The following is a 20,733-nucleotide window of genomic DNA, read 5'->3' as shown; positions in this document are numbered from 1 at the left end:
CCACCTCAGTCATCGGCTTCACCAATAAGTGTATCGATGACGTCATCCCCACCGTAACTGTACGTTCATATCCCAACCACAAGCCACAGGCAACATCCGCATCGATCTAAAGGCTAGAGCTGCCGCTTTCAAGGAGCGGGAGACTAATCCGGATGCTTATAAGAAATCCCGCTATGCCCTCAGACGAACCATCAAACAAGCATAGCGTCAATACAGGATTAAGATTGAATCCTACTACACCGGCTCTGACGCTCGTCCGATGTGGCAGGGCTCAAACTATTACAGACTACAAAGGGAAACCCAGACACGAGCTGCCCAGTGATGTGAGCCTACCAGACGAGCTAAATGCCTTTTTTTATGCTCGCTTCGAGGCAGGCAACACTGAAGCATGCACGAGAGCATCATCTGTTCTGGATGACTGTGTGATATCGCTCTCGGTAGCCGATGTGAACAAAACCTTTTAAACAGGTCAACATTCACAAAGCCGCTGGGCCAGACGGATTACCAGGACGTGTACTCAAAGCATACGCGGACCAACTGTCAAGTGTCTTCACTGACATTTTCAACCTCTCCCTGACCGAGTCTATAATACCTACATGTTTCAAGCAGACCACCATAGTCCCTGTGCCCAAGGAAGCGAAGGTTACCTGCCTAAATGATTATCGCCCCGTGGCACTCACGTCAGTAGCCATGAAGTGCTTTGAAAGGCTGGTCATGGCTCACATCAACAGTATCCTCTACGGACATGCTAGACCCACGCATACTGCCCCAACAGATCCACAAATGACACAATCTCAATTGCACTCCACACTGCCCTTTCTCACCTGGACAAAAGGAACACCTATGTGAGAATGCTGTTCATTGACTACAGGGGTTCAGAGAACTGGCAGTGTGGTGCCAGGACAACAACCTCCCCTTTAATGTGAGTAAAACAAAGGAGCTGGTCGTGGACTATAGGAAAAGGCAGCCCGAACAGGCCCCCATTAATATCGACGGGGCTGTAGTGGAGCGTGTCGAGAGTTTCACGTTCCTTGGTGTCCACATCACCAACGAACTATCATGGTCCAAACATTCCAAGACCGTCGTGAAGAGGGCACGACAAAACCTTTTCCCTCTCAGGAGACTGAAAAGATTTGGCATGGGTCCCCAGAGCCTCAAAAAGATATACAGCTACACCATCGAGAGCATCCTGACTGATTGCATCACCGCCTGGTATGGCAACTGCTCGGCATCTGACCGTATGGCACTACAGAGGGTAGCGCGAACGGCCCAGTACATCACTGGGGCCAAACTTCCTGCCATACAGGACCTATATAATAGGTGGTGTCAGAGGAAAGCCCATCAAATTGTAAGAGACTCCAGTCACCCAGTGTCCTCCCGGACATGTTTATAGACCGTTTTCTCTGCTACCGCACGGCAAGTGGTACCAGAGTGCCAAGTCTAGGACCAAAAGGCTCCTCAACAGCTTCTACCCCCAAGCCATAAGACTGCTGAACACATCATAAAAATCACCACTGCTACTTGCTGTTTGTTTGTTACCTATGCATAGTCACTTCGCCCTCACCTACATGTACAGATTACCTCAACTAGCCTGTACCCCCGCACACTGACTCGGTACCGGTGCCCCCTCTATGTAGCCTCGTTATTCTTATTGTGTTACTTTTTATTTTAGCCTACTTGGTAAATATTTTCTTGAACTGCACTGTTGGTTAAGGGCTTGTAAGTAAGCATTTCACAGTAAAGTCTACACTTGTTGTATTCGGCGCATGTGGCAAATAAAGTTTGATTTGAACTCCATCAAACACCTTTGGGATTAATTGGAACGCCGACTGCGAGCCAGGCCTAATCGCCCAACATCAGTGCCTGCTTATGGCTGAATAAAAGCAATGTTGCAACATCTAGTGGAAAGCCTTCCCAGAAGAGTGGAGACTATTACAGCAGCAAAGTGGGGGCCAACTCTATATTAATGCCCATGATTTTGGAATGTGATGTCCGACGAGCAGTTGTCCACATACTTTTGGTCATCGAGTGTATGTGCAGATACAGTGCATTCGGAAAGTATTCAGACCCCTTGACTTTTTCCATATTTTGTTATTTTACAGCCTTATTCTAAAATTGATGAAATGATTTATTTTCCTCATCAATCTACCCCATAATGGCAAAGCAAAAACAGTTTTTTTGAATTTTTAGCAAATGTATTAAAAATAAAAAACATTTTATTTAGGTAAGTGTTCAGACCCTTTGCTATGAGACTCGAATTTGAGCATCTGGTTTCCATTGATCATCCTTGAAATGTTTCTACAACTTGATTGGAGTCCACCTGTGGTAAATTAAATTGATTGGACATGATTTGGAAAGGCACACACACCTGTCTATATAAGGTCCCACAGTTGACTGTGCAAAAACCAAGCCATGAGGTCGAAGGAATTGTCCGTAGAGCTCCGAGACAGGATTGTGTGGAGACACAGATTTGGGGAAGGGTACCAAAAAATGTCTGCAGCATTGAAGGTCCCCAAGAACACAGTGGCCTCCATCATTCTTTAATGGAATAAGTTTGGAACCACCAAGACTCTTCCTAGAGCTGGCCGCCCGGCCAAACAGAGCAATCGGGGGAGAAGGGCCTTGGTCAGGGAGGTGACCAAGAACCCGATGGTCACTCTGACAGAGCTCCAGAGTTCCTCTGGAGATGGTTGCCCATCTGAAAGATTTTCCCATCTCTGCAGCACTCCACCAATCAGGCCTTTATGGTAGAGTGGCCAGACAGAAGCCACTCCTCAGTAAAAGGCACTTGACAGCCCATTTGGAGTTTGCCAAAAGGCACCTAAAGGACTCAGACGATGAGAAACTACATTATCTGGTCTGACAAAACCATGATTGAACTCTTTGGCCTAAATACCAAGCGTCATGTCTGGAGGAAACCTGGCACCATCCCTACGGTGAACCATGGTGGTGGGAGCATCATGCTGTTGGGATGTTTTTCAAAGGCAGGGACTGGGAGACTAGTCAGGATCGAGGGAAAGATGAACGGAGCAAAATACAGAGAGTCTTGATGAAAACCTGCTCCAGAGCGCTTAGGACCTCAAACTGGGGTGAAGGTTCACCTTCCAACAGGACAACGACCCTAAGGACATAGCCAAGACCACGCAGGTGTGGTTTCGGGACAAGTCTCTATTTCCTTGAGTGTCCCAGCCCGGGCTTGAACCCAATTTGAACATCTCTGGAGAGACCTGAAAATAGCTGTGCAGAATGGGAGTAACTCCCCAAATACAGGTGTGCCAAGCTAGTAGCATCATACCCAAGAAGACTCGAGGCTGTATTCACTGCCAAAGGTGCTTCAACAAAGTACTGAGTAAAGGGTCTGAATACTTATGCATGTGTAATATTTAAAAAAAAAAAATGTAATTATAAATTTGCCTGTTTTTGCTTTGTCATTATGGGGTATTGTGTGTAGATTGATAAAGAGAGAAACTATTTAATCCATTTTAGAATAAGGCTGTAACGTAACAAAATGTGGAAAAAGTCAAGGGTTCTGTATACTTTCCGAATGCGATGTATGTGCACCATGTCATTGTTCTCTTCTCTCGCTGTGTTGCGTGTGCATCTTTCTAGCGGTCACTCAAATTGATAGGGGCCTGGCCCACGTGGGGGAAAATGTCGCAGCATAGCTTCCAGAAAAACAGTTCTAAAAGGGCGTGCTAAAAAGTTGCTCCTGACTGTAAAACATTGCTTCGTAATCTCCTTTAGGCGTCCTGAAGTTCCTCATCTTGCTCTTACTGCTTTGTTGTCGATGTTGCTTTATGGCAATGTCCACAACAGTGCATTGACTGCACTCAGCCCATTTCTGGGTACTATCTCATTATTTCCTCGTTTTAGATGACTGAATTAACTCCTTCCCCCTCTCTCTCCCCTCCATCTATTTCTTCCCCTCCACACACTCCCTGTTTCTATCTCCCTTCATCTTTCTCTCTGCCACCCTTTCCCTGTTTCTCTCTCTGTCCCTCTCTCCTCCATCTTTCTCTCTGTCCCCCCCCTTTTTCTCTCAGTGAGTCCAGTATCTGCCAGGCGCGGGCCACGGTCATGCTGTACGATGATGCTAACAAGCGCTGGGTGCCAGCAGGCACAGGGGGCCAGGCCTTCAGCAGGGTCCAGATCTACCACAACCCCGTGGCCAACACATTCCGAGTGGTGGGACGCAAGATTCAGGCTGACCAGCAGGTAAGTAGTGGACACCCATACACCATGAACAGAGAAATTCCTAGGAGGCACTGTCAGATATCCGATTGAGCAAAATAGCTGTTTGTTTTACCTTTTTTTTTAAGCTTTCACGTCTTTCATCAAGTATTTCTGTCCGACCTCTCACTAATCAAACTACTGGGCACAGATGTCAATTCAACGTCTATTCCACGTTGGTTCAACATCATTTAATTGAAATTATGTGGAAACAACGTTGATTCAACCAGTGTATGCCCAGTGGGTATGTATAATGGCTACAACAGCTGTTGTGGGGTTGGGAGGAACCACTATGGTGGCTCATCAAGATCAAATGCATTTTACAGGATATACTGTATATACACAGTGCCTTTAGAAAGTATTCACACCCCTTGACTTTTTCCACATTTTGTTGTGTTACAGACTGAATTTATAATGGATTATATTGAGATTGTTTTGTCACTGCCCTACGCATAATACCCCATAATGTCAAAGTGGAATTATGTTTTTCAATTTTTTACAAATTCATTAAATATTAAAATCTGTGATGTCTTGAATCAATAAGTATTCAACCCCTTTGTTATGGCAAGTCTAAATAAGTTCAGGAGTAAAAAATGTCTTAACAAATCACATAAGTTACATGGACTCTGTCTGCAATAATTTGTTTTTAATATAATTTGGAAATGACTACCTCATCTCTGTACCACACACACAATCATCTGTAAGGTCCCTCAGTCGAGCATTAATTCAACCACAAAGATCAGGGAGGTCTTCCAATGCCTAACAAATAAGGGCACTGAATATCCCTTTGAGCATTATGGAGTTATTAATTGCACTTTGGGTGCTGTATCAATACACACAGTCACTACAAAGATACAGGCGTCCTTCCTAACTCACTTGCCAGAGAGGAAGGAAACAGCTCAGGGATTTCACCATGAGGCCAATGGTGACTTTAAAACAGTTACAGAGTTTAATGGCTGTGATAGGAGGAAACTGAAGGTGGACCAACAACATTGTAGTTACGCCACAATACTAACCTAAATGACAGAGTGAAAAGAAGGAAGCCTGTTCAGAATAAAAATATTCCAAAACATGCATCCTGTTTGCAACTAGGCACTAAAGTAATACTGCAAAATAATGTGGCAAAGCAAAGCAAATCACTTTTTTTCCTGAATGCGAAGTGTTATATTTGGGGCAAATTCAATACAACACTTTGAGTACCACTCTCCATATTTTCAAGCATAGTCTTGGCTGCATCATGTTATGGGTATGCTTGTAATCGTTAAGGACTGGGGAGTTTTTCAGGTTAAAAAAGTAATAGAATGGAGCTAAGCACAGGCAAAATTCTAGTCGGCAAGCCTGGTTCAGTCTGCTTTCCACCAGAGATTGGGAGATGAATTCACCATTCAGCAGGACAATAACCTAAAACAAGGCCAGGTCTACACTGTAGTTGCTTACCAAGAAGACAGTGAATGTTCCTGAGGGACCTGGTTACAGTTTTGACTTAAATCTGCTTGAAAATCTATGGCAATGCCTGAAAATGGTTGTCTAGCCATTTTCAACAACAAATCTGACAGAGCTTGAATAATTTGGAAAATAATAATGGCCAAATGTTTCACAATCCAGGTGTGGAAATCTCTTACAGACTTACCCAGAAAGACTCACAGCTGTAATCGCTGCCAAAGTTGATAATAACATGTATTGACTCAGGGTGTTGAATACTTATCTAATCAAGATATATTCATGTTTTTTTATGAATCTTTTACAAATGTTTGAATTTTTCTTGCACTTTAACATTAGAGTATTTTGTGTAGATCATTGACAAAGAATGACAATTAAATCAATTTTAATCCCACTTTGTAACACAACAAAATGTAGAAAAAGTCAAGGGGTCAGAATACTTTCTGAAAGCACTGTGTGTATATATACACATTTACAATACCGGTCCAAAGTTTGGACACCTACTCATTCAAGGGTTTTTCTTTATTTTTTACTATTTTCTACATTGTAGAATAATAGTGAAGACAAAAACTATGAAATAACACACATGGAATCATGTAGTAACCAAAAAAGTGTTAAACAAATACTTTAGATTCTTCAAAATAGCCACACTTTGCCTTGATGACAGCTTTGCACACTCTTGGCATTCTCTCAACCAGCTTCACCTAGAATGCTTTTCCAACAATCTTGAAGGCATTCCAACATATGCTGAGCACTTGTTGGCTGCTTTTCCTTCACTCTGCGGCACACAATTGCCCCAGCGTTGTCCGGGTTTGACCGGTGTAAGTCATCATTGTAAATAATAATTTGTTCTTAACTGACTTGCCTAGTTAAATAAAGGTTAAATAAATAAAAAACTCCAGGCTGTATCACAACCGTCTGTGATTGGGAGTCCCATAGGGCGGTACACAATTGGCCCAGCATCGTCCGGGTTTGGCCGGTGTAGGCCGTCATTGTACATACATTTTTTTCAATTGAGATCATCCCAAACCATCTCAATTGGGTTGAGGTTAGGTGACTGTGGAGGCCAGGTGATCTAATGCAGCACTCCATCGCTCTCCTTCTTGGTCAAATAGCCCTTACACAGCCTGGAGGTGTGATTTGGGTCATTGTCCTGTTGAAAAACTAATGATAGTCCCACTAAGCGCAAACCAGATGGGATGGCATATCGCTGCAGAATGCTGTGGTAGCCATTTTGGTTAAGTGTGCCTTAAATTCTAAATCACAGACAGTGTCACCAGCAAAGCACCCCCACACCATAACACCTCCTCCATGCTTCACGGTGGGAACCACACATGCGGAGATCATCCGTTCACCTACTCTGCATCACAAAGACAAGGCGGTTGGACAGATTTCCACCGGTCTAATGTCCATTACTTGTGTTTCTTGACCCAAGGAAGTCTTTTCTTCTTATTGGTGTCCTTTAGTAGTGGTTTCTTTAAAGCAATCTGACCATGAAGGCCTGATTGACGCAGTCTCCTCTGAACAGTTGATGTTGAGATGTGTCTGTTACTTGAACTCTGAAGCATTTATTTGGGTTGCAATTACTGACGCTGGTAACTCTAATGAAGTCCTCCTCTGCAACAGAGGTAACTCTGGGTCTTTCCTGTGGCAGTCCTCGTGAGAGCCAGTTTCATCATAGCGTTTGATGGTTTTTGCAACTGCACTTGAATTGACTGACCTTTTATGTCTTAAAAAAGTAATGATGGACCGTCGTTTCTCTTTGCTTATTTGAGCTGTTTTTGCCATAATATGGACTTGGTCTTTTACCAAATATGGCTATCTTCTGTATACCACACACATCTTGTCACAACACCACTGATTGGCTCATTTAAGAAGGAAAGAAATTCCACAAATTAACTTTTAACAAAGCACACCTGTTAATTGAAATGCATTGCAGGTCATGAAGCTGGTTGAGAGAATGCCAAGAGTGTGCAAAGCTTTCATCAAGGCAAAGTGTGGCTGCTTTGAAGAATCTCAAATCTCAAATATTTTGATTTGGTGACTACATGATTCCATATGTGTTATTTCATAGTTTTGATGTCTTCTCTATTATTCTACAATGTAGAAAAGAGTGAAAATAAAGAAACACCCTTGAATGAGTAGATGTGTCCAAACTTTTGACTGGTACTGTACATACATATGAACACATACACGAGACAACAATGCGGTGCTTTGAGGGTAACATTTTTCCTACTGGTCTGGAACCTCTTTGGACAGTCTAACTGACTGACTTGAACATTATTAGACAGAGTGATCTGGAAATCTTGTGAGTGTTGCTGTAACACCATATGTGAACCAGTCCCCTTGGCACTTCCTTGCCCTGTCACACTCAGAGATTTGTAGTTAGGCTTTGTCATTTGTCTGCTGCAGACTGTGAACTTGCTGCCATTAGCCTCTCTGCTCCTTGAGGTTAGTGTCATTAGTATAGTTTGGGTTGTATGTGTCAGCTGTCTTCCTCTTTCTCTCTGGCTTCCCTATCTCACTTCTGTTTACTGTGTGTCACTACCGCTGCTCTCGTGCTAACACCTTCCTCTCACACTAGGGTAGTGGAGGACCCACACTAAGATGAGAGAGACCTAGTGTAGCCTAGCCTAACTAGAACCAACTTTTAGTTTACCTTATCCTAGCCTAGCATCTTAGCACAGTTTACAAAAGCTCTATTGCTTTGGAAAGGGCAATGGAAGTGTCCACACTACTAGTAGCACAAGTGACTAGAGAAACTAAGCCTAGCATATTAGCATAGTTTAACATATAAGCACAGTTTCAGTAAAAGCTCTGTTTTCAAATGCACCTCCGCTTCACTGATTCCACAGATGGGGCCAGGCAGGTCACCCGTGATACAAGTCAGTATTCAACGTCCATCCATGTCTGAGGACGTTGGGAGATGATGTGGAAACTGGACACTAGGGGAAACAGTGAGCGCTGTTACCTTCAAGTAGTGTTGTGGATGTGTATAAGCATCTGCCTCTGATTCAAAAGGTTGCATGTTCAAATCCAGTCATGAAGTTATTTTTTAAATACACTGCTCAAAAAAAGAAAGGGAACACTAAAATAACATCCTAGATCTGAATTAAATAATCTTATTAAATACTTTTTTCTTTACATAGTTGAATGTGCTGACAACAAAATCACACAAATAATCAATCCAATTTATCAACCCATGGAGGTCTGGATTTGGAGTCACACTCAAAATTAAAGTGGAAAACCACACTACAGGCTGATCCAACTTTGATGTAATGTCCTTAAAACAAGTCAAAATGAGGCTCAGTAGTGTGTGTGGTCTCCACGTGCCTGTATGACCTCCCTACAACGCCTGGGCATGCTCCTGATGAGGTGGCGGATGGTCTCCTGAGGGATCTCCTCCCAGACCTGGACTAAAGCATCCGCCAACTCCTGGACAGTCTGTGGTGCAACGTGGCGTTGGTGGATGGAGCGAGACATGATGTCCCAGATGTGCTCAATTGGATTCAGGTCTGGGGAACGGGCGGGCCAGTCCATAGCATCAATGCCTTCCTCTCTTGCAGGAACTGCTGACACACTCCAGCCACATGAGGTCTAGCATTGTCTTGCATTAGGAGGAACCCAGTGCCAACCGCACCAGCATATGGTCTCACAAGGGGTCTGAGGATCTCATCTCGGTACCTAATGGCAGTCAGGCTACCTCTGGCGAGCACATGGAGGGCTGTGCGGCCCCCCAAAGAAATGCCACACCATGACTGACCCACCGCCAAACCGGTCATGCTGGAGGATGTTGCAGGCAGCAGAACGTTCTCCACGGCGTCTCCAGACTCTGTCATGTCTGTCACATGTGCTCAGTGTGAACCTGCTTTCATCTGTGAAGAGCACAGGGCGCCAGTGGCGAATTTGCCAATCTTGGTGTTCTCTGGCAAATGCCAAATGTCCTGCACAGTGTTGGGCTGTAAGCACAACCCCCACGTGTGGACGTCGGGCCCTCATACCACCCTCATGGAGTCTGTTTCTGACCGTTTGAGCAGACACATGCACATTTGTGGCCTGCTGGAGGTCATTTTGCAGGGCTCTGGCAGTGCTCCTCCTGCTCCTCCTTGCACAAAGGCGGAGGTAGCGGTCCTGCTGCTGGGTTGTTGCCCTCCTACGGCCTCCTCCACGTCTCCTGATGTACTGGCCTGTCTCCTGATAGCGCCTCCATGCTCTGGACACTACGCTGACAGACACAGCAAACCTTCTTGCCACAGCTCGCATTGATGTGCCATCCTGGATGAGCTGCACTACCTGGGCCACTTGTGTGGGTTGTAGACTCCGTCTCATGCTACCACTAGAGTGAAAGCACCGCCAGCATTCAAAAGTGACCAAAACATCAGCCAGGAAGCATAGGAACTGAGAAGTGGTCTGTGGTCACCACCTGCAGAGCCACTCCTTTATTGGTCTATTCCATTTGCACAACAGCATGTGAAATTTATTGTCAATCAGTGTTGCTTCCTAAGTGGACAGTTTGATTTCACAGAAGTGTGATTGACTTGGAGTTACATTGTGTTGTTTAAGTGTTCCCTTTATTTTTTTGAGCAGTGTATTTATCCTAAGCATATTCTAAACCTTAACCATAACCATTGAGTTAATGGCTAACCTTAAGAATTTGGAGTTAATGCCTAAACTTAACCTTAAACACTAAGAATAACTTAACGTTTGGAACAACTTAGAAATATGACGTTTGTGAAACATGGATGAATCTAATTCTGACGTGAGACTGATATTTTTGGATAAGGCACACAAGTACTGTGATATGGTCATGGCTGCAAGAAAAGGTTTTTTTAGGGGGGTGGTAATAAAGGTCTAGTTCACTAATTTCGGGGGATTTAAATAATATATTTTTAATTATTTATTAGTGCTTTATCAGGGGATTCTGCAGCACCCCTCCTCCGACTGCTATGGGTACAGTGTTACCACAAATTAGGAAAAAACAACCTGTTGCCGTCTCTGTGATTTTAAGAATAGGATAATGCAGTTTTGACATCTCCCCGTGGATTTGTACACATATTTCGCCATAATCTAATCAATACAGTGGCTTGTGAAAGTATTCACCCCCCATTGACATTTTTCCTATTTTGTTGTGTTACAACCTAGAATTAAAATAGATTTTTGGGGGGTTTGTATCATTTGATTTACACAACATGCCTACCACTTTGAAGATGCAAAATATTTTTTCTTGTGAAACAAACAAGAAATAAGGGGGGAAAAAAAGAACTTGAGCGTGTATAACTATTCACCCTCCCAAAGTCAATACTTTGTAGAGCCACCTTTTGCAGCAATTACTGCAAGTCTCTATGAACTTGGCACATCTAACTTCTGGGCTTTTTGCCCATTCTTCAAGACAAAACTGCTCCAGCTCCTTCAAGTTGGATGGGTTCCGTTGGTGTACAGCGATCTTTAAGTCATACCACAGATTATCAATTGGACTGAGGTCTGGGCTTTGACTAGGCCATTCCAAGACATTTAAATGTTTCCCCTTAAACCACTTGTGTTGCTTTAGCAGTATGCTTAGGGTCATTTTCTTGCTGGAAGGTGAACCTCCGTCCCAGTCTGAAATCTCTGGAAGACTGAAACAGGTTTCCCTCAAGAATTTCACTGTATTTAACGCCATCCATCATTCCTTCAGTTCTTACCAGTTTCCCAGTCCCTGCCAATGGAAAAACATCCCCACAGCATGATGCTGCCACCACCATGCTTCACTGTGGGGATGGTGTTCTCAGAGTGATGAGAGATGTTGGGTTTGCGCCAGACATGGTGTTTTCCTTGATGTCCAAAAAGCAACATTTTAGTCTCATCTAACCAGAGAACCTTCTTCCATATGTTTTGGAGAAGTATGTGGGAGACTCCCCAAACTTTGTCCCTGACCTGTTTGGAGAGCTCCTTGGGCTTCATGGTGCCACTTGCTTGGTGGTGCCCCTTGCTTAGTGGTGTTGCAGACTCTGGGGCCTTTCAGAACAGGTGTGTGTGTGTGTATATAGATATAGATATAGATAGATATATATATAGATAGATAGATAGATCATGTGACACTTAGATTGCACACAGGTGGACTTTATTTAACTAATTACGTGACTTCTGAAGGTAATTGCTTGCACCAGATCTTATTTAGGGGCTTCATAGCAAAGGGAGTGAACACATATGCACGCACCACTTTTCCGTTTTTTATTTTTTTGAATGTTTTGAAACAAGTTCTTTAAAAAGAAAATTTACTTCACAAATTTTGACTATTTTGTGGATGTCCATTACAAGAAATCCAAATAAAAATCTATTTAAAATACAGTTTGTAATGCAACAAAATAGGAAAAATGCCAAGGGGGATAAATCATTTTGTAAGGCACTGACTGTAGCACTAGTTGAGCATGAAGGGATACATGGATTAAACAATTTTGAAATACAAGGTACAAATACAATCTAGGTTCTCTCTCCAGTGTTTACTTATCTACACATGCTATATTCCACACACACATTCTCTCAGTGAAGGCATACTCTCATTCCACTCATAGTTTCTCATTGTCTTTTACTTCCTGCCTGACACTCCCAGGTGGTTATCAACTGTCCAATCATCAAGGGGCTGAAGTACAATCAGGCCACAACCAACTTCCACCAGTGGCGGGACGCCCGGCAGGTGTGGGGGCTGAACTTCGGCAGCAAGGAGGACGCCACCCTCTTTGCCAACGGCATGATGCACGCCCTGGAGGTGCTGAGTGCTCTCGGCGACTCAGGTATGAACCATAATATAGGACAAAAATACCATGCATACCAAAAATATATATTGAAAAATAAATGAACGTGAAACACATTTTGTTTATTCACTGTGAATTTTAAATAAATTGAACGGAAGGTCGCTCGCCTGTTATTTCTTTCTTGCTGCAATCAGTGATCTGGAATCCGCAGTAGGGGAAACGGCACCACTGTCCACCTCACCACCATTGTTATTGTGTTTTTTGTTTTTGTCGAAGCGGAGGTGAGGAGCGTCGCGCAACGTGATTTTTTTTACAGGGATGTCAGAGGGGGAAAACAGTATTTGTTGTCTTCAGCCACTTCTTCTAATATCGCAAACGAACGTGGCTGTTTCACCATTAAGGATTCCAGCCTTTACCTAACACCATTGGATAGATTTTGTCAGAACGGGAGAAGGGAAAGATGCATTTAAGTATTTAAACTGGACCGCTAAAATACACATTACTCACTCACTCGTTGTCTGTTTCTATCCTCAGGATACTCCTCTCTCCCTCGCCCTGTCCAGAATGGACCCTCCCCAGAGGAGCTGGAGCAGCAAAGGAGGTATCGTTCACATGATTTTAAGGTTTCTTCAGGTGCTGAGTAGTACAGCACCAAAGATAAGTTCTCTATAGCTCCTGGTTAATAATGTTTCTGTTGCATACCAGCTTACCCACATCTTCATATTGGTTGTGCACAATTATCACACTCTCTACCTTCCAACTTCACACATTTTGTATGTCTAAAATACCCTGGGCCTCCCGAGTGGAGCAGCGGTCTAAGGCACTGCATCGCAGACCCATGAGGCGGCACACAATTGGCCCAGCGTCGTCCGGGTTAGGGGAGGGTTTGGCTGGCTGGGATGTCCTTGTCCCATTGCGTTCTAGCGACTCATTGCCAGGCGCATGCACGCTAACTTCGGTCACCAGCTGTACGGTGTTTCCTCCGACACATTGGTGCAGATGACTTCCGGGTTAAGTGAGCAATGTGTCAAGGAGCAGTGTGGCTTAGCGAGGTCGTGTTTCAGAGGCCGTGTAGCGAAATGCTTGTGTTTCTAGCTCCAACAGTGCAGTAATATCTAACAATTTCACAACAATACACACAAATCTAAGTAAAGGAATGGAATTAAGAATATATACACTACCGTTCAAGTTTGGGTTCACTTAGAAATGTCCTTGTTTTCCATGAAAACATACATGAAGTTAGTTGCAAAGTGAATAGGAAATATAGTCAAAATGTTCAATTATAAATAATAATTAATTTAAATAATTGTCTCCTTCAAACTTCACTTTCATCAAAGAATCCTCCATTTGCAGCAATTACAGCCTTGCAGAACTTTGGCATTCTAGTTGTCTATTTGTTGAGGTAATCTGAAGAGATTTCACCCCATGCTTCCTGATGCACCTCCCACAAGTTAGATTGGCTTGATGGGCACTTGTTACGTACCATACGGTCAAGCTGCTCCCACAACAGCTCAATAGGGTTGAGATCCGGTGACTGTGCTGGCCACTCCATTATAGACAGAATACCAGCTGACTGCTTCTTCCCTAAATAGTTATAGCATAGTTTGGAGCTATGCTTTGGGTCATTGTCCTGTTGTAGGAGGAAATTGGCTCCAATTAAGCACTGTCCACAAGGCATGGCATGGCATTGCAAAATGGAGTGATAGCCTTCCTTCTTCAAGATCCCTTTTACCCTGTACAAATCTCCCACTTTACCACTACCAAAGCACCCCAGACCATCACATTGCCTCCACCATGCTTGACAGATTGCGTCAAGCATTCCTCCAGCATCTTTTCATTTTTTTCTGCATCTCACAAATGTTGTTCTTTGTGATCCGAACACCTCAAACTTAGATTTGTCTGGCCATAACACTTTTTTTCCAATCTTGCTCTGTCCAGTGTCTGTGTTCTTTTGTCCATCTTAATCTTTTCTTTTTATTGGCCAGTCTGAGATATGGCTTTTTCTTTGCAACTCTGCCTAGAAGGCCAACATCCTGCAGTCGCCTCTTCACTGTTGAAGTTGAGACTGGTGTTTTGTGGGTACTATTTAATGAAGCTTCCAGTTGAGGACTTGTGAGGCGTCTGTTTCTCAAACTAGACACTAATGTACTTGTCCTCTTGTTCAGTTGTTCACCGGGGCCTCCCACTCTTTCTATTCTGGTTAGAGACAGTTTGCGCTGTTCTGTGAAGGGAGTAGTACACAGCATTGTACAAGATCTTCAGTTTCTTGGCAATTTCTCACATGGAATAGCCTTCATTTCTCAGAACAAGAATACACTGACAAGTTTCAGAAGAAAGTTCTTTGTTTCTGGCCGTTTTGAGCCTGTAATCGAACCCACAAATGCTGATGCTCCAGATACTCAACTAGTCTAAAGGACAGTTTTATTGCTTCTTTAATTAACACAACCGTTTTCAGCTGTACTAACATAATTGCAAAGGGGTTTTCTAATGATCAATTATCTTAACTTGGATTAGCTAACACCACATGACATTGGAACACAGGTTGCTGATAATGGGCCTCTGTACGCCTATGTAGATAAATATCTCTCCGGGAAGAAGGGCGGGAGTGTATGTTTTATGATTAACTACTCATGGTGTGATTGTGATAACATACAGACACTCAAGTCCTTTTAATCACCCAACCTAGAATACCACACAATGAAATGCTGACCGAATTACCTCCCTATACAGCTGTGTATATTCCCCCCTCAAGCCGATACCACGACGAACCTCAAAGAACTTCACTTGACTTTATACAAACTGGAAACCACATAGCCTGAGGCCGCATTTATTGTAACTGGGGATTTTAACAAAGCAAATTTGAGGAAAACTCTACCGACATATTGACTGCAGTACTCGCACTGCTAAAACACAACCACTGCTACTCCAACTTCCGGGATGCCCTCAAGGGCCTCCCCCGCCCTCCCTTCGGCAAATCTAATCACGACTCAATTTTGCTCCTCCCCTCCCATAGGCAGAAACTCAAACAGGAAGTACCTGTGCTAAGTACAATTCAACGCTGGTCTGACCAATCGGAATCCACGCTTCAAGATTGTTTTGATTACATGGACTGCTGTTTCCAGCTACAATAGTCATTTACAACATTAACAATGTCTACACTGTATTCTGATAAATTTGATGTTATTTTAATGAACAAAACATCTGCTTTTCTTTCAAAAACAAGGACATTTCTAAGTGACCCCAAACGGTTGTGCAAATTTATGGACGACCAATGTCAGAGCGGCATAGACTAAGATACAGTAGAATAGAATACAGTATATACATATGAGATGAGTTATGTAAACATTATTAAAGTGATTTCAAGTTGTCATATATATGCAGCAGCCTCTAATGTGCTAGTGATGGCTATTTAGCAGTCTGATGGCCTTGAGATAAAAGCTGTTTTTCAGTCTTTCGGTCCCAGCTTTGATGCACCTGTACTGACCTCGCCTTTTGGATGATAGCGGGGTGAACAGGCAGTGGCTCGGGTGGTTGCTGTCCTTGGTGATCTTTTTGGCCTTCTTGTGACATCGGGTGCTGTAGGTGTCCTGGAGGGCAGACCGCACCACTCTCTGGAGAGCCCTGCGGTTGCAGGCGGTGTAGTTGACGTACCAGGCGGTGATACTGCCCGACAGGATGCTCTCAATTGTGCATCTGTAAAAGTTTGAGGGTTTACATGCCAAGCCAAATTTCTTCAGCCTCCTGAGGTTGAAGAGGCGCTGTTGTGCCTTCTTCACCACATTGTCTGTGTGGGTGGACCATTTCAGCTTGTCAGTGATGTGTACCTCAAAGAACTTAAAGCTGTCCACCTTCTCCACTTCTGTCCCATCGATGTGGATAGGGGGGTGCTCACTCTGCTGTTTCCTGAAGTCCACGATCATCTCCTTTGTTTTGTTGACATTGAGTGAGAGGTTGTTTTCCTGGCACCACACTCCCAGAGCCCTCACCTCCTCCCTGTAGGATGTCTCGTCATTGTTGGTAATCAAGCCTACTACTGTTGTGTCGTCTGCAAACTTGATGATTGAGTTGGAGGCGTGCGTGGCCACGTAGTCATGGGTGAACAGGGAGTACAGGAGAGGGCTGAGCACGTACCCTTGTGGGGCCCCAGTGTTGAGGATCAGCGAGGTGGTGTTGTTTCCTACCTTCACCACCTGGTGGTGGTCCGTCAGGAAGTCCAGGACCCAGTTGCACAGGGTGGGGTTCAGACCCAGGGCCTCAAGCTTAATGATGAGCTTGGAGGGTACTATGGTGTTGAATGCTGAGCTATAGTCAATGAACATCATTCTTACATACATACAGTTGAAGTCCGAAGTTTACACTTAGGTTACAGTCATTAAAACTCGTTTTTCAACCATTCCACACATTTCTTGTTAACAAACTATAGTTTTGGCAAGTCAGTTAGGACATCTACTTTGTGCATGACACAAGTAATTTTTCCAACAATTGTTTACAGACAGATTATTTCACTTATAATTCACTGTATCACAATTCCAGTGGGTCAGAAGTTTACATGCACTAAGTTGACTGTGCCTTTAAATAGCTTGGAAAATTCCAGAAAATGATGTCATGGCTTTAGAAGCTTCTGATAGGTTAATTGACATCATTTGAGTCAATTGGTGGTGTACCTGTGGATGTATTTCAAGGCCTACCTTCAAACTCAGTGCCTCTTTGCTTGACATCATGGGAAAATCAAAATAAATCAGCCAAGGCCTCAGAAAGAAAATTGTAGATCTCCACAAGTCTGGTTCATCCTTGGGAGAAATTTCCAAACGACTGAAGGTACCACGTTCATCTGTACAAACAATAATACGCAAGTATAAACACCATGGGACAACGCAGCCATCATACCGCTCAGGAAGGAGACACGTTCTGTCTCCTAGATGAACGTACTTTGGTGCGAAAAGTGCAAACTAATCCCAGAACAACAGCAAAGGACCTTGTGAAGATTTATATCGTGCATCCCTACTCACAACCATTTTAAATGTGTCTGCATCCACACTGCGTTTGCACAACTAAACAATTGACTTGAGTTTCAGTTTTTTACTTTCACACACTGTCCATATGCGTTCCATGGGGGTTGCGCTTTATGTCATCACTGAAGGGATAGTGTTGAAGCCATTTAAAATGTATTCAAATGTGTTCTAAACCAGTCTCTACAGTGCATTCAGAAAGTATGTTACACTACAGCCTTATTCTAAAATATATTAAATAGTTTTTTTCCTCATCAATCTACACACAATACCCCATAGTGACAAAGCAAAAACTGGTTTTTAGAAATGTTTGCAAATTGTTTTAAACTGATATCACATATAGTACCAGTCAAAAGTTTGGACAGACCTACTCATTCAAGGGTTTTTCTTTATTTTTAATGTTTTCTACAATGTAGAATAATAGTGAAGACATCAACACTATGAAATAACACATGGAATCGTGTAGTAACCACAAATTTGTTTACATCCCTGTTACTGAGCATTTCTCCTTTGCCAAGATAATCCATCAACCTGACAGGTATGGCATATCAAGAAGCTGATTAAACAACATAATCATTACACAGGTGCACTTTGTGCTGGAGACAATAAAAGGCTCCAGCAGTTTTGTCACACAACACAATGCCACAGATGTCTCAAGGTTTGAGGGAGCGTGCAATTCGCATACTCTCTGCAGGAATATCCACCAGAGCAATTGTCAGAGTATTAAATGTTAATTTCTGTACTATAAGCCAACTCCAACGTTGTTTTAGGGAATTTGACTGTATGTCCAACCGGCCTCACAGCCGCAGACCACGTTTATGGCATCAAGTGGGCAAGCGGTTTGCTAACGTCAACGTTGTGAGTAGAGTGCCCCATGGTGGCGGTGGGGTTATGGTATGGGCATGCATAAGCTACGGACAACGAACACAATTGCCTTTTATCTATGGCAATTTCAATACACAGAGATACCGTGATGAGATCCTGAGGCCTATTGTTGTGCCAATCATCCAGCAACTTCGCACAGCCATTGAAGAGGAGTGGGACAACATTCCAGAGGCTGCAATCAACAGCCTGATCAACTCTATGTGAAGGAGATGTCTCGCTGCATGAGCAAATGGTGGTGACACCAGATTCTGCCTTGTTTTCTGATCCATGACCCTACTTTTATTTTTATTTATTATTATTATTATTATTATTATTATTATTTTTTATTTTTTTCACTAGAGCGAGATGAGCAAAGTAAAGACCCCGTCAAACCCTTTACCCAGATTACACTGGGCCAATTGTGCGCTGCCCTTTGGGATTCCCCCCGCTGCCGGTTGTGACACAGCCTGGGATCGAACCCGGGTCTGTAGTGATGCCTCAAGCACTGCTTTGCAGTGACTTAGACTACTCGGGAAGCCCACTCTACTTAATTTTTTTTTAAAGCTATCTGTGACCAACAGATGCATATCTGTATTCCCAGTCATGTGAAATCCATTGATTAGCGCCTAATGAATTTATTTAAATTAATCGATTTTTAATTTCCTTATATAAACTGTAACTCAGTAAAATCTTTGAAATTCTTCCATGTTGCATTTATATTTCTGTTCAGTATATTTACATGATTTTTTTGGGGACAGTCATACCGTACAACAGAAATAAAGTATTTAATTTCCTTGTTTACCACAGCAAATTTAGTGGCAATGTAGCCTACCCTACACATTTTATGAATGGTGTGTATATATATTCACATTTTTTTCAATTTATGTAATCCATTAATGATTTTAATTGTCTTAATAATGACATGGCCATTTCTGATCAAGCGAGGAAAAATAAATATTCCATAACTGTAATCTAATTTGACATTTTAAACTAAATCATGATAGTGTTTCGTAGGTTTTTTTTTTTAGATGTAATGAATTATTGCCAAATAGTTACAACTGAAATAAAGTATTTCCTTGTGTACCACGGGAATCTATTGTGGCAATTTATCCTACACATTTTATGAATAAACTCATGTTGGTGCAGCCAGCCTCTTATACAATTTTCGTTTCCAATTAATGTAATCCATTAATTACAAGTTGTATTTAAAAAGTATCTTAATTTCTTACCATGACCTGGGTGGATATCCCTGCACTGTCCATATTTGAAATGTTTAACTAAACCAAGTCAATCGTGATGGGTTATATAAACTGTGTTCGAATACCCATATTAACATACTGTATACTACATACTTAATGAGTATAAACTATTAGTTTAGAGTACTGTAAACGAACGGTATCCTTTCAGTTGAGCGTACTATTGCTTTGCCTGTCTACCAGAAGTTGATGCTGTTGCAATGCAACCTCTTGCTAGCTTGTTAGCATAACATAGCTAGACATTTTATGATTTTAGGTGTGTTCATAAATTCAATCTGGAGTTCCAGAGTGCACAAATCCAGAGCATTGTCAGATTGTCCGTTCGTAAATTCAGAGCGTTTCGCTTTCGGAGCATATACTGGACGCTCTGGCCGAGGAGTAGGGTTGATCCGATTCGAGTTTTCTGACCTCACAACGGCAGTCAAGCTCCCAAGCTAACTGGCTAACGTTGGCTAGCTTGCTAGCTACTTCCAGACACAAATGAGAGAACCCCTCACACTGACCATTTTACTCGCCCTAGCAGAGCTGGTTAGGCAGTTTTCATGTTATCCAGAGCGTTGATGACTAGCTGTGCTGCTGGCAACAATTTAATTACGCTTGTTTTTGCCAACGTTTACTGAAACTGGCCATATTCAAATATTCAACGGGTGTTGTGTTCGTCAATCCATCAGTTTTTCTGCGCTCTGGCACACTCGGACGAGTGCTCTGAAATTGGAGTAGATAGCCAGAATTAACAATGTCCATTGAGGACTCACAACGACTATACCCCCTAAGAATAACGTGAATAATCAAATCAATAAAAGCTGGGTAGTTAGTTAGCATATACTGCCTGGCAAGTTTGCTGTATTAGTGGCCAACTAACGTTGGTTAGGGCGATAACTAGCTAACATACCGTAATGCGATGCGGTTCCTAAGGATAGCGTAGCTAACAAATTGTCAGGCAACATAACGTGTAACTTATTTGAAAAGTCATTACTATCTTACATTGCTTAACATTTTCTTAACATTTGTCATAATTAGTTAAAGGACTTCGGCTGCATATTTTCCGCCATTTTCTTCAAATCTGAAAACGTTGTGAAGCCAAGCCCATTATCTGAAGAATTGCATTATGCGCCCTAAAAGTACGGAAATAGTGTCCACTGCTTGTATACTTCGTATTTTGGTGAATTTAGTACGACATCCTGGAGCTTTTGGCATACTAAC

At 42.8% G+C, this 20,733-nt stretch overlaps 1 protein-coding gene across 2 annotated transcripts in view; it reads left to right on the top strand.

Moving 5' to 3' along the window:
• Window positions 1-20,733, top strand: part of LOC115154040 (vasodilator-stimulated phosphoprotein) — a 58,940-nt gene that overhangs the window by 11,406 nt on the left and 26,801 nt on the right. For both annotated transcript variants that reach the window (XM_029699859.1, XM_029699858.1), the window contains exons 2-4: window positions 4,044-4,215; window positions 12,260-12,440; window positions 12,936-13,002. In XM_029699859.1, coding sequence (XP_029555719.1) covers window positions 4,044-4,215; window positions 12,260-12,440; window positions 12,936-13,002 — 420 coding nt within the window. The remainder of the gene's footprint in view (window positions 1-4,043; window positions 4,216-12,259; window positions 12,441-12,935; window positions 13,003-20,733) is intronic.

The sequence above is a fragment of the Salmo trutta genome, chromosome 19 (genome assembly GCF_901001165.1).
Source record: "Salmo trutta chromosome 19, fSalTru1.1, whole genome shotgun sequence".
Taxonomy (NCBI): Eukaryota; Metazoa; Chordata; class Actinopteri; order Salmoniformes; family Salmonidae; genus Salmo; species Salmo trutta.
This window is presented reverse-complemented; position numbering and strand designations above follow the sequence as displayed.